The sequence below is a fragment of the Microcaecilia unicolor genome, chromosome 3 (genome assembly GCF_901765095.1).
Source record: "Microcaecilia unicolor chromosome 3, aMicUni1.1, whole genome shotgun sequence".
Classification (NCBI taxonomy): domain Eukaryota; kingdom Metazoa; phylum Chordata; class Amphibia; order Gymnophiona; family Siphonopidae; genus Microcaecilia; species Microcaecilia unicolor.
In genome coordinates this window covers 185,425,774-185,451,184 of record NC_044033.1, presented here as the reverse complement: position 1 = coordinate 185,451,184, position 25,411 = coordinate 185,425,774, and the positions used below count along the sequence as shown (strand labels likewise).

At 43.4% G+C, this 25,411-nt stretch overlaps 1 protein-coding gene across 6 annotated transcripts; it reads right to left on the bottom strand.

Annotated features, from left to right (window-relative positions):
• Positions 1-633: 633 nt before the first annotated feature.
• ZC3H10 (zinc finger CCCH-type containing 10) lies at positions 634-16,440 on the bottom strand. 6 transcript variants are annotated; one of them, XM_030196757.1, is made up of 4 exons: positions 16,436-16,440; positions 13,696-13,702; positions 12,928-12,930; positions 634-3,291 (listed from the first exon to the last, which is right to left on the bottom strand). In XM_030196757.1, the coding sequence occupies exon 4, from the start codon at positions 3,231-3,233 to the stop codon at positions 2,043-2,045; it is 1,191 nt and encodes a 396-aa protein (XP_030052617.1). In that variant the 5' UTR covers positions 3,234-3,291; positions 12,928-12,930; positions 13,696-13,702; positions 16,436-16,440; the 3' UTR covers positions 634-2,042. The 6 variants fall into 6 exon arrangements, with proteins under 6 accessions (XP_030052617.1, XP_030052618.1, XP_030052613.1 ...); XM_030196758.1 differs by lacking the exons at positions 12,928-12,930; positions 13,696-13,702; positions 16,436-16,440 and adding an exon at positions 4,428-4,460; XM_030196753.1 differs by lacking the exons at positions 12,928-12,930; positions 13,696-13,702; positions 16,436-16,440 and adding an exon at positions 3,908-4,411.
• Between the last annotated feature and the right edge of the window lie 8,971 nt (positions 16,441-25,411).

Here is a 25,411-nt window from a genome sequence, read left to right as displayed (position 1 = left end):
TTTTTTCACTCAAATAGTTAAGCTCTGGAACTCGTTGCTGGAGGTTGTGGTATCAATGGTTACTGTATCTGGGTTTAAAAAAAAAAGGATTGGACAAGTTCCTGGAGGAAAGGTCAATAGTATGCTATGGAGATAGACATGGGGGAAAGTTACTGCCTGCCCTGGGATTGGTAGCATAAAATGTTGCTACTATTTGGGTTTCTGCCAGGTATTTGTGACTTGGATTGGCGACTACTGGAAGCAAGATACTGGGCTAGACTGACCATTGGTCGGATCCAGTATGGCTGTTCTTATATTCTTAAGTTTTCCTTTTTATAGTTACTGCCCTTTTTTGAATCCCGGTCATTTACAAGTATCCTACAATCAGGTTAGCTCTCCATCTAGTTAATATACCTTCAGTCACAGGGAGGCAACACATGGTGTGAAAACCCAGCACATGCCAATGCATCATTACCATTTCCAGAACCCTTGGCTCAGCCCCCCTTCCCCCAACCATCTGTATTGTATTTTGTGATCCAACGGCCTGCTACAGCTGATTTCATCTGTGTCATGCATCTACACATTCTAAGCATTCACATTCAATAACAAAGTGAACTTCAGAAAACACAGAGGGAGGCTTTGATAAGAAGGAGCATTTTTTTATAACATGGCTGCAAACTTTACATTAAGTTTATCACTTTTCTAGATGTATAAATGCGTCAGTCTGGGGAAGAGAAAGTTTAAAGCAAATTGTTTACAACACACATAAAAGGATGTTTGAAAGCATGAGCAAACTTGAGATGTAGGCATTAAACTAAAAGGCACAGTACATGGAGAAAGGGGAGACACCATATGTTGTTAGGAGAGAATATACAAGGAAAGCTTCACTCATAAGAGACTGGGCACTGTGTTATAGCCTGGGGTTGGGTGGGGTGGGGGAGCCAGGAAACCACATATCCTGGGTACTTCTGTTAATGTTTTAATCAAATGTTAAAAAAAAACAACTTTTACACACCCATTATATGTATTACTTCACAATTCTTCTCTTTAACTAGAATTTAAAATGCATACTGGATCTAACAGGCCTTATGCTGCTAGTTGCAAGAGACCTTGGTATGAAAAATATTTCTGAAAATAAAAAACTGCTCCTGTTAGGCTCATGCTTTTTAATCAAATACTAGCAAAGACAGTAGTTCTAGGCAGAACGTAACATGCAGAGCAGAGGTTAGTAAGGGCCTGAAATCAGTTACCAACCTCCTGAGGGGTCAACCACTAGGCCACAAGACAAACCCAGAAATTTCTAATTGCTCTAATGCAGGAAGTTTCTCATATGGCAAATATATTTCAGACTCAAGGAGAATCATCTTCCAAGCATACCTGGGCGGCTTGAACATTTGAACATCCCTTGAGCACAACCATTCCTGCTCCAGGTTAAATGCTCACAAAATATGTTCCAAACCAGCAACTTTCAATAGATTCTCAAATATCATTTTTTTTTTTTTTTTTTACTACAAGGGGATAATAAAAAAAGAGAAGTGAAAGGATTTTATGACTGCAGAAGGCTCTGAGGAATACTATGTGTTAGTGATGTACAGTTAACACTACAAAACAGGTTTGTTTTTTTAAAGGCTGGGGATAGCCTATGGCTAGGAGCAGTGTGTGGGGTCATCAGGCTTCAGAATTTGAAGGATGCTGCTGGCTAGATAGTGCAGTGTCAGTTATTTTGGGGTTTACCTCCATGGATACCAATGACAGATCATTCCAATGCCCTTCAAGCTTTTCTTCCTCCTGCTGCATGATGGGCTATCCACTGCCTGGAATCTCAAAGAATCTCAACAAATAATGTCCTTTACATGCTACACCAATAGTCACTCCAACCCCCCACCCCGTCCCCAAAAGAGCATTTTTTTTTTTTGCTTACACTTAATCTCACATCTTCTGGCAATGTATTCCCTGCTACCAAACACACACAGTGGTTATCATACGATCTACACAAAAGAAAAAAAGAAAATCATTAACAAATAACCTTCTGCACTACAAAAATATAAAATGGTTTGTACGAATCAGTGGGGCATAGCTGTAATGCGCATGCCTTGGGATGCAACTGGGTAGGTTACCATGGGTGTGGTGGCATGGCTCATGGTAATACCTGGCAGCGGCTGGGCCATTGAAACAGCCACTGGTGCCACAGACACTGCTACTGGAGCCATCGAAACAGGAGGGGCCATTCCTTGTGCAATAGTCTGAGCCAGGGCAGCAGAAAGCGGGGTGATCTCTGGGTTCATTAAGGGCGCTGCACTGGCCTGGGGCGCAGCTGGGGCTCCAGTTGGAGCCACCAATTCCTGCTGGGTCACAGGGCGTGGCTGCAGTGCCTGGCTGCTTAGAGTGGTATGTGTTTGCGCAATAGTGTGGTTGTAATTGGTCACTGTGCCCACAGTGGGTGCTAGTGTTTGCTCTGTGGCAGTAGCACTGGAACTCAGACTCAGGACTTTTGCTTGGTTACGGAACTGAGCATTTTGCTCCAGAAGCACTTCATTGGTGGCCACCAGATTTGAGACCTGTTTCTTTAGGTCCTCTACACGCTTGCGCAGCATCACATTCTCCTCCTCCAGCACATGGTATTCAACAGAGCGCGGCGCTGTAACGCTATACTCATAGGTCTCGAAGCGCATCCCATCCACTCGCCTCCTCTTCAAAACTGGGTCAAGCTCATCATAGCGCTCGGTCTCATACATCCCAGCGTAAGGGTCATACCGATCGAACCGGACAGCTGGGTTCATTATGGCCAAATTTCTGGCATCATATTCATAGCCATACTCATAATCCCTCTGAAGGTGGCGGAACTTGCATTTGGTACCTCTCTGGCAATCACCCTTCAGGAAATCTCGGCATATTGGGACCTCACTTTTGCTGTTGGGGAGATCTGTGGGGTCAAGCCCTAAGCCTTCAGCTACTTTTTGGCGGAGGCGAGGGGGAAGCTCCCCAGATTTCTTGTAGTATTCCTCATCTTCCTTACTGCCATGAATGAACCTGCAATTCAGGCGGCCGCACTCTTTGTTCTGAAAGTCATGGCAAAATATGAACTCATTCTTGCGCACACCCAAGTCAGATACCTCGGCCGCTTCAGGGTGGCGGAACCTGCAACGCTTACCGCGCTTGCAAACATTGCGCAGGAAATCTCTGCAGATGTCTTCAGTGCTGGTCGCTGCTTCATCGCTGCCACTGCTGTTTACATAGTTATCCCTGTCTGGCATTTTTCCCCCCACGCTCAATATCTGCGCAGTACTGGCAAAAGCAGCGCTCTGCAAACAGCTGTAAGAGAGAACATCAGTTACAGCTATTAAAATCTGCACCAGGATGAAAAGTGTTATAAAGCTGCTAATATGTTCTGGAAAGTCTCTATGACCCCTGCACTTAACCATTTTACAATTCATTTTGTACTTCTCCAGGAATATTTTAGCCTATATCTTTTAGATTTAAAGTCTCAATGCTTCTTCCAGCTGTTTTCCTATCAGTTTCCTAGCCTCTCCATGTTGCATATTAATGCCAGACTTTGCAACAATATTACCTGCTTTATGTCCTCACTGTTCATTTGAAACGCTTATTCTTGAACAAATAATGTTATAAAAAAGTTAACTGTTAATAATTGTGAGCTTGGACCATGTCTCACAATTAGGCACCACCACTACCCCCATTTCATGACTAATCTGCACTAAATTAGCACCTCTGATGTTTAATCAGATAGCACCGAACAAGCTGGGTATTTGCTCGAAGTAGCAGGCTATTATTGATCTGAAGGGATAAAGTACCCCATGAACTAAGCGGGGACGTCACCCTTTCTGATACAAAGAACCAAAATTTGAACGTAGCCCACCGTATCAATACCGCCCTTTTCCCCTCCTAGGTAAATACCTAAACCTTCCTTCACCTTTTCTCTCCCCCCCCCCCCCCCCCCCCCCCCGTAAAAGGATCCTCTGTGTTTAAGCCACGCTTCTCTACGTTACAAAGCAAGCCAACCACCCCTTTTCTATTTATTATGACATATCTACCCCGCATTTTCCCAAGAAAGCTCAGGTTCAATGCAACTTACACTTCACTACTTAAAGCACCACCCCAACTTTAGAGAAAAAGTAAGGCACCCGCTCCCCGCATCCTATCATTGCCAGGACAGCAACCTGAAGAGCCTGGGCCCTCCACCCATCTATCGCCCGCGCGCACTCGGGGCCTACACTGACCTTCCAAGCCCGCGCTGCGGCTATTACTCCCGGTAAGCGGACGCTGCGCGGCGCTGGAGGAGGGAGGGCTGTTAGACAGGACGCGGCGACAGCAGCGACAAAGCTAGTGCGCGAAAGGAAGGGGGACGCGCGATCGTTTCTACCAGCAGCAACTGCAGGCAGTAAACGCCGACGCCACAACACAAGCACACAATAAAGATCACATGCACACACCGGAAGTACGCCCTATCTCCCTCCAACTCTATGATCTTGACGTTTCAGAGGGAGAGGCGGAGCTTCCGGCGACCGCCCAATAAAGCTTAGCGCGCGAATTCACTAACTTCACTTCTAGATTAGTCTTCCTTTCAATGCTAAGGAGGTTAGAATACAGAGTGAATGACACGGGAGACAAAGTTTTGCCCTGTCCCCACCAGTGGCGTAGCCAGATCTGACATTTTGGGTGGACCCAGAGCTACCGTAATATGGGTGGGCACTGTGTGTATTGTGTATATAAGTATGAGTATGTTTCTTGTGATACTACAAAATAATGCCTTAGAATGCACTTGAGGATGGATTTCTAAGTAGTCTGCCAACAGCTGCCCTGCCTCAACATAAACCACATACATACATAATGTAAAAATTGATATTTTTAAATATAATTACATTATCCCATATATTAAAATTGGCCAGACATAACTCTACTACAATAGCAAATCTCTCAACACCAGTGGCGTAGCCAGACCTGACATTTTGGGTGGGCCCAGAGCTAATATGGGTGGGCACTATGTATACAGGTATGAATAGTGTTTCTTGGGATAATGCCTTTGAATGCACTTGATGATTGAATTACTACTACTACTTATTTCTATAATGCTACTAGACGTACACAGCGCTGTACATTTGAACATGAAGAGACAGTCCTTGCTCGACAGAGCTTACAATCTAATTAGGACAGACAAACAAGAGATAAGGGAATATTAAAGTGAGGATGATAAAATAAGGGTTCTGAACAAAGTGAATAAGGGTTAGGAGTTAAAAGCAGCATCAAAAAGGTGGGCTTTTAGCTTAGATTTGAAGACGGCCAGAGATGGAGCTTGACGTTCTGGCTCAGGAAGTCTATTCCAGGCATATGGTGCAGCAAGATAAAAGGAACGGCATCTGGAGTTATTGGTGGAGGAAAAGGGTGCAGATAAGAGAGATTAACCCAGTGAACGGAGTTCCCGGGGAGGAGTGTAGGGAGAGATGAGAGCGGAGAGGTACTGAGGAGCTGCAGAGTGAATGCACTTATAAGTCAATATACACACATATATTCAATCCTACTCTATTTCAGAGAACTCAGTTATGAATTTCATATAGAAAAGGAACAGCATAGTTACTCCCATCATCAAGTAATTCAACTTCTGAAGTCTAGGGACAAGTAGAAAATCCTTTAATTTTCTATTTTGAAGAAATGTCTTTCCTTCCATGTACGTTTTGTTTGATAGCATCATAGTCCCTGAATACATACAGTTTTGCTGACATGATCTACAGGTATATCCAGGCATGGCATAATTTTAAACTCTGACATCAGTTACCTCGTTAAGCTTTGCACAAACCGGTTTTTTTGTTTAAAAGTACATATGGAGAACATCTGAATTTAGTACCTATACCTAGCACCAAATAAAACAGTAACCGGGCCTGGAGATCCAGGTGGAAATGCCTGACTCCCCCACCCCATCAAGAGCAGCACAATCTGACGAGGCCTTACATCAGTACGTCCATCACCCATTCTGCCCACCCCTACCACTCCAGTCAGTACTTACAGAAAAGGTCCGTATGTGCATCTCGATGTCCCTCCTGCTGGCTGCTGCCCGTGCTTTTGCTGAGGTTCAACATGTTCGGCGGCTTTGGAGGGAGGACAGGGAGGGAGAGGAGGCAGCCGTGTACAAATCCGCGCGTCCTTTGAAAGGTTTTGTTAACTGCAGCCCAGAGAAGAAGAGGCGATGCGCTGCTGAAAAAACGTCCTGAGCGCTGAGAGCGCCGCTGGCGCCTATGACTGAGTGCCGGTGCTGCGGGAGCGGAGCGGGCAGTGTTGAGGCGCACCGCGCGGGGCCTAAGACCGGCCCTGTCCACCACGGCCCGCGATAGCAGCGATACTGCGCCTCTGTAAGAAGCTGGAAGACTTTCCTGTGCGCCATGGTGGCGCCTTTCTGTGCATGGGGAGGGGGGGATTCAGGCAAGACAAGGCGCTTCTGACTGCAGTGCAGGCTGCATGTGGATGAGCGAGAGCCACAGCAGAAAGGCTGTGCACTCCCACTGTTAACCTGTGCCTGTATCAGGATAAATTGGGCGGGCCTGAGCTCAGATTGGGTGGGCCTGGGCCCATCCAGGCCCACCCGTAGCTACGCCCCTGCTCAACACACATGGCAGGATCCTGCAATATAATTACATAGGAAAAATGTATTCAAATTCTGGTAGCACCTCAATAATAGCAATACAAAATCTGTTCACTGCCAGGTACTTTGTGAAGCAACACTAAAGCCTGGCTTCTTAGAGCCTATGTTGCAAACCTTAACACCATTTCTGAACACAAAATATCAACAACAGTACTTTTATAAAGGCAACAGTGAATATACATAGCAGCAATACACATTCCATTGAAAAATTCAGACATCAGACTCATAGACCCCACACAAACCACATGCCAGCAGAATCTCTCACCTCGGTCACATGCAGAATACATACCAACCTTCATCAATTACAGAATAGAGGACCAAAAATAAAACAATTGTCCTGTAGCCCGGCATCAGCCCTTCCCTGCCACTCCCCCAATCAATCCCAGCAGCCCCGCATCAGCTTTTCCCTTCCCTACTGCCTATCTATCCCCTTAGTTCAGCATCAGTCCTTCCCTTCTACTTTATCCCCCCCCATTCATCCCTGTAGCCTAGTATCAATTCATCCCTTCCCCACTATCAATCCCATAGCTAAGCATCAGCCCTATCCTACCACTCCACTCCCTCCCTGTAGCCTAGCATCAGCCCTGTCTTACTTCCTACCCACCCCTATTGCATTATATCCTGGGCACTGCAAAGCCCACCTCCACCGGTCCACCCAGAGAAAGCTGCCTACGCTTTTCTTTTTTTTTTTAATCTTGGCACTGCAGAGACCTTCCCCACCCCAAAACCTACCAACATGAGAAATAGACAACTTTTTAAAAATTAATTTGGGCACTATTAAAATGTATTGTCCGTGAGTTTCTGGGTGGGGATGGGCTCTTCATTGCCTAGGGCAAAAGAGATATATTTAATGATTAAATATACCTTTTTTTGCCCTAGGCTGTGAAGAGTCCACCCCCCACCCAGAAGCCCACCACCAGAGCCATCATTTTGATTACAAGAGTAAATCAAAATGCTGGCTGGGGAATGATAGTGGGGAAGGGATGAAATATACCTCTTTTGCCATAGGCAATAATGTTCTTAGTTACCCCACCCAGAAGCCCACCACCACTAGCCAGCATTTATTTGATTACAATTACATGCCAAGTTAAAAAATGGAAAAAAATATATATATATTACCTTCTGGGCAGCTGCCTGTAGTTTCACGTGGTGCAGAGCTCCCTGGCTCCTGTACCTGTGTTGTTTGTGTCCTGTGTCGGGTGTCGCGGGGGAGTGCTGCTATGCTATGATGATTCTAAAAATTATATCTAGAACCTGGCCGGCAGGGCAGACAGGCACAGTGTGGATTCCAAGGAGACATGGCCATAACAAGCAGGACCAGCAGCCTTTCCCCTGCGGCACTGTGTGCGGTGCTGGTGCGATCGTGCCATGCACACTGCAGGTAGTAGGCAGTAAAGTGTGGTGCGCGCCGCTGGCGTGGCGTGCAGATGAGCTCAGCAGAGCGACGCAGGCGCAGCAGTAGCTGAGACTGCGTTAGCAGTTTAGCGCGGCCGCGAGAAGCGAGAGCGGTATGGGATGGCAATGCAGCGCTGGTCAAAGCCGAGGACCAGAAGTCAGAAGAGCTGCCTCTGCCAAAAAGCAGGTGGGAGGTGGCTGAGCGGGCCGCAACATGATGTCAGAAAGGCTGTGGCTGCTCTGCACTTTTGGTGCTTAAGCTGGGTGGGCCTGGGCCCACCCGTAGCTACGCCCCTGGTCTCCACATCAGCAGGTTCGTCTGTCTCCATCCCCACCCCATCCCCATGGGCTCTGTTCTTATTTGCAGATGTCTCAAACACATGGTTTTATATTTAAATCTTTTTTTTATTAAAGTATAAAAAGAACAATATGCTGTGCAACTGTTGTTTATAAATCACAAAAAAAAAACAATAATAACGCCCCCACCACACCCTCTACATTTCAACAATAGCTGACCTACTATCCCAAGGAATCCTAATCTACCCTGTTAAAATGTCCATGGGTACAAAATACAACTCACTCTGTATGCCCTAGCAGGGGAGAAATATGTATTATTTATTAAGATTTAAATTTACTGCCTTTTTGAAGGAATTCACTCATGGCGGTGTACAGTAAGAATAAATCTAACATATGGCATAGTATACTACTTACAATATCAACACAATGTGTAATAGAATATTTTAATTGACAGTGAAGAACATATAGATAAGAGTAGTGGTGTGCTGGTAAATGTTTAACAACAGGCTCTCTCCCCGGCCCACCTCTGCGTCCGTCCGTCCCCCCCAAATTGCAGAGCTGGATTTTGAACTCAGTAAGCTATGATAAATGTATGTTGAAAATGGATTGAAGCAGAGCATTTATTTTTTGGTTATATTGTGAGCTCCCTTCAAGATAAATATCTTGGTGCTTATTGATTATTTGAATAACATTGTTGCACCATCATGGAATTTTCTGGATACTCAGAGGAGCAATTCTCCCGGATTGTACAAAGGCCAGCGTTGTTAGATGACAACGCTGAAAGCGTCTCTCTTAACTCCTGGACTGAACTGTTAAATCAGCATAAAAGATTGATTAGGGCTGAATTACATGGTAGCACTTTAGTTCAATACTTAAAAAACTCTATGATCCCGAGGGGTCTACGTATATTGAAAGAACCAAAATTGTTTATACATGACAAAGAATTTATTGACAAATGGCTGGCTATTCTAAATAGATGCAGCCGAGACCTAATGCTACTAATAGTAGAGAAAACCACTACGACAGAGGAGGAAATTAAAGTGAAAATAAAAGAAACAGAGGAACAACTTAAGCTAAAACATAATCCTGAGGAGTTTAACAAACAACATACGGACTTGATAAAAGCTATCGATACTTTTAGAGATACTTTTAGAGATACAACACGTCAGACAAAAATCAAGAAATATAAACGAGATGAACGGGACTACCAACAGGATACGGTATATTCGTGGAAACGCTTGATAACGAATAGAGAGCAGAGACAACAACAAACTTTTGAAGGATCTTCAGGTGATTCAGAGGCAAGTAGTGATGATGGTCGAGGTCACGGGATGGTACAATTTAATCAAAGGGGAAATCGATCTAATTACCCTTTGGAGAGAGGACGACGCAGTTACCGGAAAGGACGATATCGACAACAAGGTCAACAGGGATCACGAGGACCAATAACCAGATCATTTCAAGAATTGAATCAATAGTGATAAATATTGCGAATGTGACTCTAACTCAATGTGAGCAGGATGTCTTGAATCTGGGTTTATCATTTGTTCCAGCAGTCCCGTATGATCCATTTAAAACTAGGATCGCCCTACATAGATTCTTTCGGCTGCTACAGATTAAGAAATTTTTCTCGGAACATCCCTCTACGATTGATATTTCTATATGTAAATCAAAATCGAAATGGTACCCATACATTACAGATCCAACAACTAATACTTTCTCTAAACTTATCCTGCATGATTTACAAAAGCTAGAGAGAGATATTACCATAAATAAAACGATGTATAATATCTCTAGAATGGAAAATGAAGCATTACATAGCCTGAGTACCCGTAAAGATATATATATATCACGGGCAGATAAGGGAGGTGCTATTGTTATCCAGACAGTTGAAAACTATCAAAAAGAAATGGAAAAACAACTGAAGGATATTAAATTCTATCAACAATTACAAGAAGATCCGAAAATTAATTTGATAGAAAAAAATCCATGACCTAATAGAACCAGCTCTGCAACGAGGGATGCTTACGCAGAAAGAAGCTAACTTCTTGTGTTCTAAAAATCCTTCTACCCCATATATTTATCTGCTACCAAAAATTCATAAAAATCTAGATACGCCTCCAGGGAGACCTATCGTATCCACGGTCAATACAGTTCTGTCTCCATTGTCTGATTTTATAGATTTTTTCTTGCGAGATGAGGTGAAGAAAATTTAATCATTTGTACAAGACTCTTCTCATATGTTAAAGTTATTAAACGAAATACATGATATTCCAGAAGAATCTTGGCTTGTCACACTTGATGTGACAGCACTATACACTAATATACCACAAGAGATAGCCCTAACGATTATCGAGACTGTTTTACAACAACGTAATCCGAACCCTCGGATCTCCACCTCCTTTCTATTGGAGCTCGCTAAGTTAGTTATTACATCTAACTACTTTTGGTACAACTATAAATATTTTAAACAAATACATGGGGTCGCCATGGGAGCGACGTTAGCTCCATCAATAGCCAATTTATACATGGATCAGTTTGAGACTTCACATATATACCCATCCAAATTCTTTACATCTCGGATACACATCTGGAAGAGATATTTGGATGATATTTTCTTTATATGGCTAGGTACACAGGATGAACTTCGGGACTTTATAGAATGGATTAATTCCATAAATGAAAATTTAAAATTTACAGCTACATTTCATCAGCATTTCATTGATTTTTTAGATATCCATATAATGAAGCAGAATGGAGATATTATAACATCAATATACTGTAAACATACAGATCGAAATAACTATCTTTATTATAATAGCTTTCACCCTGTTCATTTGAAAAATAATTTACCTATAAGCCAGTTCCTTCATTTACGGAGGCTGTGCTCATCATTGGAGGATTTTAAATATCATTCAAATAATCTCACAAAAAAGTTTGAAACCCGGGGATATCCGACGAAAATTATTCGGAAAGCATACCTGAGGGCGCATTTCTCTCAAAGAGAGTTACTATTAAGTTATAGGGATCATGAAGAACAGAACCGGCCAGTATGTATTCTACCATTTTCGTCTATGTCTAAATATATTATACAGATCATTATGACACATTGGCATGTTATCCAGATGGGTGGACTTTTTGATGAAAAGCCGTTGATAGCTTTTACACGATCTAAAAATATCGGTGAAATGTTATCATGGAAGAAATTATATAGAAGTACGAACATGATATCTATGGCTACACAGACTAGATGTGAGCATTGTCAATGGTGTACTACAGCCATAATAGGATCCTTATGGACTGATCCCCATCTGGGTAAACAAATTTCTTCGAAGTTGGATTCAAATTGTAACACAAAGATGGTAGTATATGCTATTGAATGTCCCTGTAGGAAGATCTATGTGGGGCGAAGTATGCGACCGATAAGAATCAGATTGACAGAGCATAAATCCAGGATTCTGAATAAAAAAGTGGAAGCACCCCTAGTTCAACATTGGGTGGATCATCATCATTCTATTTCAGATCTACAATGGTGGATTATTGATCAAATTATAGAAGGGTGGGAGGGAGGAGATCTTGAAAGTATATTAAATTACAAAGAGCAATATTGGATATTTACTTTGGATACGATTGAACCTTCTGGACTAAATCGAGAAATTGATTGGCAGACTCTTGTATGAATGATATACAATGAGAGCTGAGCTTCTGTGATTATTTTGACTTTTGAATTTCCATCAGCTGGCGGCCTGGGAGTTCAGGAGTGACGCTATACGTTAGTTTACTTTAGTATACGTCACCGGATATATAATCCGTAGTAAGTTTATGTCGGCCATCCTTGATGGAGACTGTTTGATAATAGCGTGGTGAGTAAAGCTCAACTGTAGGTCGAAACATAGTGCTATATATATATATATATATACTGATTATAAATTTCTTTATATACAGGAGACTACCTTGAAACAGCGTTTTATAACGCGAAACATGGATCTGTGTCGGTGTGACATCTGGTCTCCAGTTTTTGAAAATAAAAATAAGTGAATATCGGATATGGGAAAATCGGATAAGTTAAGTACTTGAATATATTGTTTAACTTAGTGAAAATACTGGATACAATAATTGAAAATAGAGATAAATGATTTAAAAAGAAAAAAAGATATGAAAAACATTTAAGGATCGATGAAGATTGCGCTACGCCCCTTCTAGACATATGCTAGGCTCATTTAGCCTTATTAGGGGAAGGTGCGCTGATCTGAGAGATCCATTTACAAAAATATCTATATAAATAAATACTGTGATTTTGAACTCAGTAAGCTATGATAAATGTATGTTGAAAATGGATTGAAGCAGAGCATTTATTTTTTGGTCCACACAAATGGTGGCAGGTTTACCTAAGATCTGGAGGTTGGTGGGTCTTTTCCCTTGCTTTTTTCATCTCTGCAAGGATTGAGACTCCTGTTGGGGAGTAGCAGTGCTGACACCAACAGGCACTGCAGGAGATACTCCCCCCCCCCCCCCCCATGTCATCAGAGGCTTTGTGCCCCATAAGGAGCTGGTTATTGTGTCTAACATTTGGAAGTGGCTTACCTAAGGTCCGGAGGCTAGTGGACCTTCTCCCCTTGCTTTTTCATCTTGTTAAGGATTGTGAGACTTCTGTTGGGGACTAGTGGTGCCTATGCCAACAGGCACCACGGGAGACACCCACCCATATCATTGGGGGCTTTGTGCCCCATAAGGATCCGGTGCTTCTGTGGCACACGGCCACAGGGTGTGGCCAAAAGTGCATGCCCTAAGGGGCATGCCAGGCCCCTTGGGAGTCTCTTGGAGCCCTGAGTACCAAGAAGCATTTATTTATTTTTATTTTAGTTACATTTGTACCCCACGCTTTCCCACTCATGGCAGGCTCAATGCGGCTTACAAAGGGCAATGGAGGGTTAAGTGACTTGCCCAGAGTCACAAGGAGCTGCCTGTGCCTGAAGTGGGAATTGAACTCAGTTCGCCAGGACCAAAGTCCACCACCCTAACCACTAGGCCACTCCACTGTGTTGTGTTTTAGTCTGGGAGACTGTGCGTCTAAATGGCAGATGACGTTCAATGTGAGCAAGTGCAAAGTGATGCATGTGGAAAAGAGGAACCCGAATTATAGCTAAGTCATTGTGATGGAAAATATTAAGGATTGCTTTTCAGTCTTGCTTTAATCGATAATATATTTTTAAAATCTTCTGTCTTTGATCAAAAGTGACTTCCCTGGTATATCTCTACCTCTCCCTCCGCACCTTTAGTGTTCATTCTGGTGGATCCTCTTCTACTTCTATCCCTCTGCCTGTCGGCGTACCTCAGGGTTCTGTTCTTGGTCCCCTCCTCTTTTCTATCTACACTTCTTCCCTTGGTTCATTAATCTCATCCCATGGCTTTTCCTACCATCTCTATGCTGATGACTCCCAAATCTACCTTTCTACCCCTGATATCTCACCTTGCATCCAAACCAAAGTTTCAGCTTGCTTGTCTGCCATTGCTGCCTGGATGTCTCAACGCCACCTGAAATTAAATATGACCGAGCTTCTCATTTCCCCCCCCAAACCCACCTCCCCGCTCCCCCCATTTTCCATTTCTGTTGATGGCTCTCTCATTGTTCCTGTCTCCTCAGCTCGAAACCTTGGGGTTATCTTTGACTCTTCTCTCTCCGTCTCTGCTCATATCCAGCAGATTGCCAAGACCTGTCGTTTCTTTCTTTACATCTGTAAAATCCGCCTCTTTCTTTCTGAGCACTCTACCAAAACCCTCATCCACACCCTTGCCACCTCTCGTTTGGACTGCTGCAATCTGCTTCTTGCTGGCCTCCCACTTAGTCACCTCTCCCCTCTCCAGTCGGTTCAAAACTCTGCTGCCCGTCTCGTCTTCTGCCAGGGTCGCTTTACTCATACTACCCCTCTCCTCAAGTTGCTTCACTGGCTCCCTATCCGTTTTCGCATCCTGTTCAAACTTCTTCTACTAACCTATAAATGTACTCACTCGACTTCCGGTTGGGCTATGGAGGAGTGAAGAGGGGAAATATCGCTGCTCCGGAGCACCCAAGAAATCGGCATAATATTCAGCATCTAAACCTAACCCAAGAGTATAAGAATATATATAAAACGTCCCTGTATACGAAGAAGGTGGTGAGGAGACGGAAAGAGAGTGAATGGCAACGAAATCGACGCGAAAAGAAAGCCGCGAAAAAGGGCGGGCTGTAGACACCAAAATGGCGGAGAAAATTTCGCCGCCGTCCCCTACACCGAGTTCACTGTGGACCGCGGAAATAATCACGGAAGTAAAAGCGGCGGTAGAGCATGCTATGGACACTAAAATGCAAAAAATCATTGATAAATTAGATAGCATGGAGGAGAGGCACGTGTCCATGATGGCGGACATACAAGCGGCACAGCAACGGCTTGGGACGGTGGAGGATGAATTAAAGAGCATAACTACTGAACACCCAAAGTTGTCCAAACGGGTACAGGACTTAGAAGAAAAAATCGACGATCTGGAGAACCGATCGAGGCGGAACAACTTACGCCTGGTCGGTCTCCCAGAGGCCTTGCCTGACAAAGATCTGCAGAACTTTCTAGAAACTTGGATCCCGCAGGCAGCAGCGCTCCCAGAGCTGGCTGGCGACTTCAAGGTGGAGCGAGCGCATCGGTTGGGGCAGCGGCAAGCAGGGGGAGATCGACCCAGAACAGTAATCTTTAAAGCGCTCAACTATGCCCATAAAATGAAAATAATACAAGCGCTGCGTGGCGGGAAACATTTGCAATTTCAAAACCAAAAAATCCTGTGCTTTCAGGATTACTCAGCTAAGGTGTCGACCGCGAGAAAGGCTTTTGTACCACTCTGTTCAAAACTGTTTGAGATGAATTGTCGTTTTAGCCTCCTTTACCCGGCAAGACTGAGAATTCAAGATGGAGGTAAAGTGGTCCTTTTTGACCGCGTGGAGGAAGCGAAAATCTATGTGAACAAGTTGCAAGACGACAGACAGCAACCCACATAAGCAATATCATAAAGAAAGACAGATATACTTTGTGGAAATCGAGGTGGTTTGATTTTGAAGCGGATGTAAAACCACCTGTTTGGCACCTGTTTGGCAGTAGTAATTTTTCAGGACATAGGATGGAGGAACTGAACCTTATGTGCACTGCGGATGGATTGCAGCTGAGGCAGAGAGCAAATATGAAGAAGGATATCAATCACTGAAAGGAGTCTAATGAGTGAACATTGCATGGTCGGGACAATATAGCCGACAAGCTGCAATACTGAAAAACATATAATCACTACTGGGATCAGTAGAACAACTATTTGATGAGTATTATAAACACATTGGACAAGATAATGAATGGCAGGATGGCTGAGGGAGCATTGGAATGAATGGAGGATTGGAATGATGAGTGGAGCGAGGGGGGTAAAGTGATAGGTTTAAGGCCACCTGAAATGTAAAAGGTTGTACCCTGCTGTGGTCTATATAACAAAGAGTTTAGATGAAGATCATAATTCTAATACAGGTAGAGTCCCTATGGACCGGGATGGACCACAGTGGGGTATCTACAGAGGTATATAACATATGGTATAGAATGAATGACTGAATGCCACTGAAGAGATTATATGCTAGACTAGGAAGTGGCAGAGAGAAGTCTGAAGAGTGGCTGAGAGGAGGCATGCTCGAATGATCTATGAGGGACAATGCTATGTTTGAAGGAATGGAGGGAGGGGACGGATCCGACTAGCGGAAAAGGGATTGGATGACCTGTACATGCAAGGGTGGGTAGCTCTAAGTCCAGAACGGAATGGATTCGGGGAACCGAATGGGAGGACTGGGGGAAAAAGGGAAGGAGGGGGGGGATGGGAGTTTGGGGAGATGGGAGGGGTTTTCGGGGGGAGGGCATTGCGCACAATTTGTAGAAACATTGGATGGGGGTAAAACTAAGAATTTGGAACATTCAAGTCTGGAGGGGGGGCGGAGGCTGGGACGCCCTCTCACAAATAAGAGAAGAAAGACACTAGAGGACACTACCCAAAGGGAGAGATTAGGGATAGGTTAATATGTCTAACCTAAAATTTATTACTTGGAATGTTGGAGGGATTCACTCCCCAATAAAGAGGCATAAAATCTTGAAAGTACTTAGAGATAGGGGGACCTCCGTTGCCTTCTTGCAGGAGACGCACCTTTCCGCGATGGAGCATGCTAAGCTTAAAAGATGGTGGGTGGGCAATCTTGTAGAAGCTCCAGCAAAAGGAAGGAAGGGGGGTGTAGTAATTTTATTCAAAAAGGGCCTGCACTTAGAGATAAAGAAGGTCATTGTGGACCCAGAGGGCAGATATGCTTTGGCCTCGGTAATCCTGGAGCGCCAACCTATGCTATTGTGCAATCTTTATGCCCCAAACATCTTTGACCGAACATTTTATACAAAGGTGATTAGACAGATATTGGACATGGGGGATATACCGATAATATTAGGAGCAGATCTTAACGATGTGGCAGATCCTCAAATGGATAGATCCAACCCTACTGACAGAGAATTAACAAGGATAGTGAGAGGGGTGAACCTATTAGAGTCAGCATTGGGTCTGGTGGATGGATGGCGAACATTAAATCCTTTGGAGAAGGACTTTACACACATGTCAAGGGCACACTCCACACTATCTAGAATAGATTATCTGCTAATATCAAGAGAACTCTTCACGCAGGTCGAAAACACAAAAATAGGGCCCATAATGATATCCGATCATGCTTGGGTGGAGTTAGGCCTTCGGGGAGGGCGTTCTGGGCAAATGGAGAGCGGTTGGAGATTCCCATCGCATCTATATAGAGATAGAAACTTCACTCCATTCTTACTCTCCAAGTGGCAACAATATAAAATAGATAATGAACAGCACAGATCAAATGTAACTCTGTTCTGGGAGACAGCAAAGGTGGTGCTCAGGGGAGAAATCATTTCATATGTGAGTCACCAAAAGAGAGTGAGGAGGCGAGAGCTTTTACGCCTAGAAAAACAAGTGACTGTCCTACGACAGCAATATGGAGTGAGTCACTCATTGCAAATAAAGAAGCAATTATTGGAAACCCAACAAACATTAAACGAGCTAATACATCTAGAGGCCAAGAAATCATGGGCGTACTATAAATATCAACTATATAAGTTCGCGAATAAGGGTAGCGCTCTCCTGGCTAGATTAGCAAAGGGTAGTACGGGTCGGAGTAAGATAGCCACTCTGGTGGATTCAAAAGGGAAGCGGGTGAATGATGATAAAGCAATCAACAAAGTGTTTAGGGAATTCTTTGCTAAACTGTATGAGTCACAGCAATCTCAGTTGGTAGATAGTGACGTTTACCTGAATAGCATAGAGCTTCCTAGAGTAACGAGTGAAGAATTATCACAGCTGAGTGCCCCAATAGACACAGAGGAAGTGGCATGGGTAATTAAGCAAAGTGCTCTGGGAAAGGCGCCAGGCCCTGACGGGCTCCGCAATGAGTTCTATAAATTATTACAGGACGATATTGGTCCGGTCCTGACAGAGGTCTTTCAGGAATCTATTCAGCAACGAGCCCTCCCGAGACATCTGAACACAGCACAGATTATAGTTTTAAGGAAACCAGGTAAACCTGAAGATCAGCCAGAATCTTACCGTCCCATATCCCTACTTAACACTGAGGTCAAACTTTTGGCCAAGATATTGGCAAACAGACTGGCAAGAGTATTACCATCATTAGTAGCTGAGCCACAAGTGGGGTTTACTCGGGGAAGGGTTATAGCCAAAAATATAAGACGGATTCTGGCGGCTTTGGAGACAATTGGAAGGGAAGGACACCCAGCTTTACTCATCAGCTTTGACGCTGAAAAAGCGTTTGACAGAGTGGACTGGGGCTTCATGTTTGGTATATTAAAGGCTTACGGGATAGAAGGCTGGTTTAATGAAGCTGTGCAAACATTGTATAAAGACCCCGAAGCCCGTGTATACGCAAATGGTATAACTTCAGATAGATTTAAGATTAGAAGAGGAACTAGACAGGGATGCCCTCTCTCCCCTCTGCTATTTGTTCTAACTCTGGATCCACTGCTGCGGGAACTGCAGCTTAATCCCGATGTAAAGGGGGTACATATAGGGGACTTTCTTTTTAAAACAGCTGCGTTTGCAGATGACCTATTGGTATTGATAACTGAACCTAGAGATTCCCTCCCCTACCTGATGGAGAGTCTGGCGGAATATGGGGACTTTTCTGGTTTCCGATTAAATCTTTTAAAATCAGAAGCGTTGGCTGGTTCAGATGATTTGCGGAGGTTGTGGGGAGAGGGATTCCCATTGCAGTGGGCAAACGCATCATTTAAATATTTAGGAATCCAGCTGGCAATGGACCCGACGAGGTTATATGACATTAATGTGCAAAGGTTCCTTCGGGAGACAAAGGAGCAACTGATGCACTGGGCAAATTTGCCATTGACTTTATTGGGACGATTGCATTTGTTCAGAATGATGGTCTTCCCTAGATGGCTCTATCTTCTACAAACCCTTCCTCTGTGGCTACTCAAAAAAGATTTAGAAACCCTTAGGAAATTAGTGATGAAATTCTGCTGGGGGGGTAGAAAACCTAAAGTGAGATGGAAATACCTATTAGGGGCACAAAAGATGGGGGGCTTAGGACTCCCAGACATCCGCAAGTATAACCAGGCGTGTCTGTTAAGACATTTGAAAGATTGGTTGATGGATTCAGATACTTATACACATGTGGAGCTTGAGCGAGACCTCTTTAGGCCTTGGCACCTGGTATCTTTGATACACTCTCCAAGGAGAGATTTACCAGAAAAAGTAAGAGGAAGTGTGCTATTAAAGTCAATGAGACATGTGTGGAAAACGGTGCTCATGTATTGGGGGCAGGATAGTAGAGGAAGTGTGTGGTTGCCTCTGAGGGGGAATGTTTCATTCAGGCCCGGAGATGAAAATAGGATTTTCCGATTATTAGAGAGTAGGGGAGTCCATTCGTTGGACGAGCTGGTAAGGGAAGATGGATCCTTGCTCTCGTACGCTGACTTCTTGGAGAAGTGTGGGCAGAAAACGGCCACTTGGCTGGCGTACAGGCAGTTATATCACTATGTGCATACCCTCCCACCAGATAGTCTACACCCACGATTTGGGAGACAATTAAGAGAATTATTAGAAGGAGATGCAGCGGGACAAATCTCAGTGTCCTGGTTTTACAATAAATTAGGTAGGCTTGCAAGGGAACGGGACCTGACAGAGGTGGCACATAGATGGAGTATAGAGTCAGGCAGAAACATCTCTACACAGTTAATATCGTCAGCTCTTCAGAGTGGGGTAACCATAGTTCACAATGCAGAATTACAGGAGTGTCACTTCCGCACTATCCATCGGGCCTATTTCTCTCAGAGACAAGCTTTTAGAGCAGGAGTCTTGACCACACAGAACTGTAGGAAGTGTCTTAGGTTGGAGGCAAACTTATTTCATGGGATTTGGCAATGTAGGTCAATATCATCATTCTGGGCGGCAATTGGTAGATACCTGACAAGGGTGTTGGGGCGCACAATCAGCATAACATTTGAAAGAGCTATATTCAGTATGCCCAGACTCTGGATGGGAACCACGAGGGGAGAGAAATTGTTTCTCAGCAAGGCCTGCATATTGGGGAAAAAATGCATCTTACTCCACTGGACTGAGGATTGCCCACCCTCCTTTTGGCACTGGAGGAATAGACTCCAGGAACTATTGACATGGGAGTCTAGAGGAGCGGGACTGTCGCCGGGAAGGCAGCGGAGGTTTCTAGCAATCTGGGGGGCATATATAAACACCATATCACCTAAGGCGAGAAGTCAGATCTTGAATAGACTTCCCTGGGACCAGTGAAGGGAATTGGACTATAAGCAATGCGCAGGGAGGGGAAGGGAGGGGGGGAGGGGGGGGATTTTGGGGGAATAAGGAAAGAGTCTTGGCTAGGTAGGTTAAAGGATGGATGAGGCCCTGATCTCAAGACCATACCTGACATTTGTTTAACGAGGTCAATATATATTACGGTTATTTCCCAGTTCAGGGAAGGTTTTAGATGACTGAGGCTCAGGTCATTTTGAAGTTAATAAAGTTAATAAAGTATACCAACCTGAGAAGGAGGGGGAAGGGATGGGGGGCATAGGGGGGGAGAAAAGCTTCTAAAACACAAAATAGATGGTTGTTTTGTATTATCTTTAACCTTGGTCTACAAGAGGATACTGCCGCAATATTAAACGGCCAGGTATGTGATCTGCGATTTCGGTGGATCAAGATAGGCAACCAATCAGCAACATACAACAAGAGTTATTAGTTGAATTTAATATTTTATTTGGATGTTTATGTACAAACAAAGAGATAAATATTCTGTTTATAAGCACAAAGGTTTGGGGGGGGAGAAAATGTGGGAGGGAGGGAGGGGGGGGGGGGAGGAAAAAACCTAGATAACAGAAACCAATGATTGTTCCATATAAGTATGTTATATTATTTACACACTTTTACATCGAAATGTACATTCATGTTTAACATGCTGAACCATTAATAAAAACTGTTGAAATATAAATGTACTCACTCTGCTGCTCCCCAGTATCTCTCCACACTCGTCCTTCCCTACACCCCTTCCCGTGAACTCCATTCCCTGGATAAATCCTTATCTGTTCCCTTCTCCACTACTGCCAACTCCAGACTTCGCGCCTTCTGTCTTGCTGCGCCCTATGCCTGGAATAGACTTCCTGAGCCCCTACGTCTTGCCCCATCCTTGACCATCTTTAAATCTAAATTGAAAGCCCACCTCTTTAACATTACTTTTGACTCGTAACCACTTGTATCCACTCGCCTCCACCTACCCTCCTCTCCTCTTTCCTCTATACATTAATTGGTTTGCTTTTTTTTTTTTGTCTACTAGATTGTAAGCTGTTTGAGCAGGGACTGTCTTTCTTCTATGTTTGTGCAGCGCTGCGTATGCCTTGTAGCGCTATAGAAATGCTAAATAGTAGTAGTAGTAAGAGGCTGGAATGTAAGGCACATCTTAAGAACAATGTATGAGATAAGGCACACTCAAGAACAATGTATGAGATAAGGCACCTCTCAAGAACAGGTTGGAATGCCTCTGAAGCCAGCTTGTGCAGGAGGGAGGCAGGGTATGTTTGAGGTTTGGTAGATCAGTGGTTTGTTTACCTGAACTGAGAGCATATGACTGAATCCTCACGTACCTGGATAAGTTTTAGCTTAATAAAAAAGGGGGCTTTTTGCAGCAGAGCCTTGGGGCTCATTCTGTGGATGGACACATTGTGCAGAAAAGACTTGTTCCTGGTCTTAGGGAGACCAGGCTTTTCGCTGCAACGGGCCCCCCCAGCTGATGAGATAAGGGCCTGAATGATGTAATTCCTGACCAGTGATGATGTATGTATAAATATACATATCTTTCTTATTTTACTTTTCTATAGCCTTCCTTTGTACTCGATTAGTGTATTTCTTAATCCTTGTGATGCAGTAACAATTGTGATTTATACACTCTCCAATTAAAGTGCAAATAGTTTCATTTACTCAATACGAATCTAAAAGAATCTGTAGTAATTTATTCTGTGAGCAGTCTGTGGTGATCAAGTGAGCAGGCTGCAAATACTGAAGCAATACAGTTATGCAAGGTTCCACGTTAGGAGTCACGGACCAAGAAAGGGATCTAGGTGTCATCGTTGATGATACGTTGAAACCTTCTGCGGCTAAGAAAGCAAATAGAATGTCAGGTATTATTATTTGTTACATTTGTATCCCACATTTCCCCACCTATTTGCAGGCTCAATGTGGCTTACATATTACCGTAAAGGCATTCGCCAATTCCGGTAAGAACAAATACAAAGTGGTGTTATGGAAGAGTAAGGTTCTAGTGTGAAAGACGCGAGATTTGATTTCGTTGTGGTGCAGGGTTCAGGCATTTAAGTTGGGTCAGTAGGGTATGCCTTTTTGAACAGATTAGTTTTTAGTGATTTCCGGAAGTTTAGGTGGTCATACGTTATTTTCACGGCTGTTGGTAGTGCGTTCCATAGTTGTGTGCTTATGTAGGGGAAGCTGGATGCATAAGTTGATTTGTATTTAAGTCCTTTGTTGCTTGGGTAGTGGAGATTTAGGTATGTTCGTGTTGATCTTGTTGTGTTTTTGATTGGTAGGTCTATGAGGTATATCATATATCCCGGGGCTTGACCGTAGATGATTTTGTGAACTAGGGTGCAGATTTTGAAAGCAATACGTTCTTTAATTGGGAGTCAGTGCTGTTTTTCTCAGAGGGGCTTGGCGCTTTCAAATCGCGTTTTGTCAAATATGTCTGGCTGCCGTGTTTTGAGCGGCCTGAAGTTTTCTTTGCATCCCGCATAAATGCCATTGCAGTAGTCTATATGGCTTAGTACCATTGATTATATCAGGTTACAAAATGTTTCCCCCGGGAAGAATGGTTTCAGGCGTTTGAGTTTCCACATTGAGTGGAGGAGTGTGGTAGCTGTGTTAGTCCACTCTTAAGGTTATCAATAGAAATCAAACAAAATAAAACATGGAAAAGAAAATAAGATGATACCTTTTTTATTGGACATAACTTAATACATTTCTTGATTAGCTTTCGAAGGTTGCCCTTCTTCCTCAGATCGGAAATAAGCAAAGAACACATTGAGTGGAACATTTTTTTTGTTGTAGATTTCGCTTGGTTCTCCATTGAGAGGTTACGGTCAATTCAAACATGCGTGGGATAAAACATAAAGGAATCCTGTTCAGAAGGAATGGATCCTCAGAAGCTTAGCCAAGATGGGGAGGCAGGGCAGGTGGTTGGGAGGCAGGGCTAATGCTGGGCAAGACTTCTACAGTCTGTGCCCTGAAAATGTCAGATACAAAGCGAGGTAGGGTGTACACGGAGCACATATGAGTTTATCTTGTTGGGCAAACCGTACAGGTCTTTTTCTGCCATCATCTACTGATTGTAACGCCGAGAATTTTCAGACTGTGACGGTGCCACATGGGATGTTTATGTTTGTGGGTTTGTATGTATTGATGAGATGATGAGACAGTGTGTTTTTTTTTCTGTGTTGAGTTTTAGTTGGAATGCATTTGCCCATGAGTCCATAATGTTCAAGCTGAGCTTGATTTCATTGGCGATTTCTGCTAGATCATGTTTGTAAGGGATATATATTGTGACATCTTCTGCATAGGTAAAAGGGTTAAGACCTTGGCTAGTGGGGTCATCATTAGGTTGAAAAGGGTCAGTGATAGTGGTGATCCTTGAGGTACTCCGCAGTCTAGGAATGTAAAGGAAAACAAAAATGAGGATGTTATAGCCTTTGTATTGCTCCATGGTGCAACCGCACCTTGAATATTGTGTTCAATTCTGGTCACTGCATCTCAAAAAAAGATAGCAGAGATATGATAGTCCCCTATTTTAATTCAATCTTTGGCACCTCCTTACTTTTCACTTCAGCATTATTTGATAATGTAATGAGGCAAGCATTTCTTAGATCAGGTCAGCAACAATTAATACAGAACAGTTCTATTGGGCAAAAAATGATTTCCCAGTACTTGATCTTCTGATCTGCCTTCCTTTGTACAATGGAAAAATGAGCTTTACAATTTACTAAAATATGAACTTTGTTTCCGGTCCAGTGTGGTTCAATAGTGCACTATTGAACATTTGAGCAATTCTTGTTTGAGCTTTAGGAACCTTGGGAGGGTGGGTGTAAGAGTATATTTGATTTGTCCTGCATATATATTGGTGATTGCTGAGGTGGCACCTGCAGTCACCACTATTAGGGTTATGACACAGCTTAGGACATATAGAACAAAAGTACACCACTATTATTTAAACTTAGTGTACTACTGATTATGCTTTGCAGTTTTATGATGCTCTGCTAACTACATTGTGTGGTATCAACCAAGAACTTTTAAAAATAAAAAGCCTGGAGGCAAGATGTCATAGCTCTAGTTTTCAGGAAGGGGGGCGGGGGAAGCAGAGCATGCCTTCTAGATGATCCTGTACTACATCATTGTCTTCCACTAAAAAGTCAGTCAATTATTTCTCCATGAACCAGGATAATTAACCTCCTTCCATAACAAAGCCAGTGTGCCTGAATATAACTCACCTTGAGCTACTAATGATTTCCTTCTTAACTGTAGAGGACAGGAGAGCTCAAGCATACAGGTGTGTGAGGAATGACATACACAGTAAGGGACACCTCAGAGTTATCTTGAGCTAGAGAACTCTAACATGGAGGATACAGAAATTGACATCATACTATGTGCCTACATGCTTGAAGATGTGATAGCGGCAGAAAAGTTAATTTACAAAATGATGAGACAAAAATGCAAAAACATTAGTATGTCACCATTTTTAAAGATACACAAGACTGATCTCTGGCTATAAAGGGTTAACGTGTATAGATCTGTTAACAGCTGGGGGCATTTTAGTAATTGTTTATCTGCTTAATAAAAAGATGCTTTAAACACATCACTGGCTACTAAGAGCAGGGGTAGGCAACCATAGTCCTCAAGGGGCACAAGACAGTTGGGTTTTTAAGATTCACAATGGACATACGAGCGATCTGCATACAATGGAAGCAGTACAGGCAAATAGCTCATTCACATTCATTGTTATGGCCCTTCAAGGACGGTGGCTACTCACCTCTGACCTAGAGCAAAAACAGAAAACCTGTGAATGCTTAATGGATCCACTCTCAGAAAATGGGAGCAATGTTTGTACTCACTGCTAATACTGGTTAGATATTTTAAACAATAAAACAGTGAGCAAAGTATACCAAAATTTTTCTTAACGAAATAGAACTCAAATAGTCTGTTCATTTAGAAATAGCACAAGTCTACTAGGTAAAGTTTTGAGAATAGCCCTACTTGCTCTCAAACTTGCAATATGTATATTGGTAATCAAGGGTCTCCTTTTACAAAGCTGCTGTACAGATTCCCAATGTGGCAGACAATTGAGGAAGGCCATTCAAATCCTATGGGCTTACTCATTTGCAGTATGGGAATCTCTAGTGTGGCTTTCCCCACCCCATAGAACCAGTTATGTGCTCATCACTT

What these genes read in the sequence shown, in the direction of transcription:
- ZC3H10 (XM_030196753.1), bottom strand. Translation starts at nt 4,035, where the DNA reads ATGCGGGGTAGATATGTCATAATAAATAGAAAAGGGGTGGTTGGCTTG. An exon ending in GGGGGGGGGGGAGAGAAAAG is followed by an intron (nt 3,292 to 3,907) that starts GTGAAGGAAGGT and finishes TCTCTCTTACAG; the next exon opens with CTGTTTGCAGAGCGCTGCTT.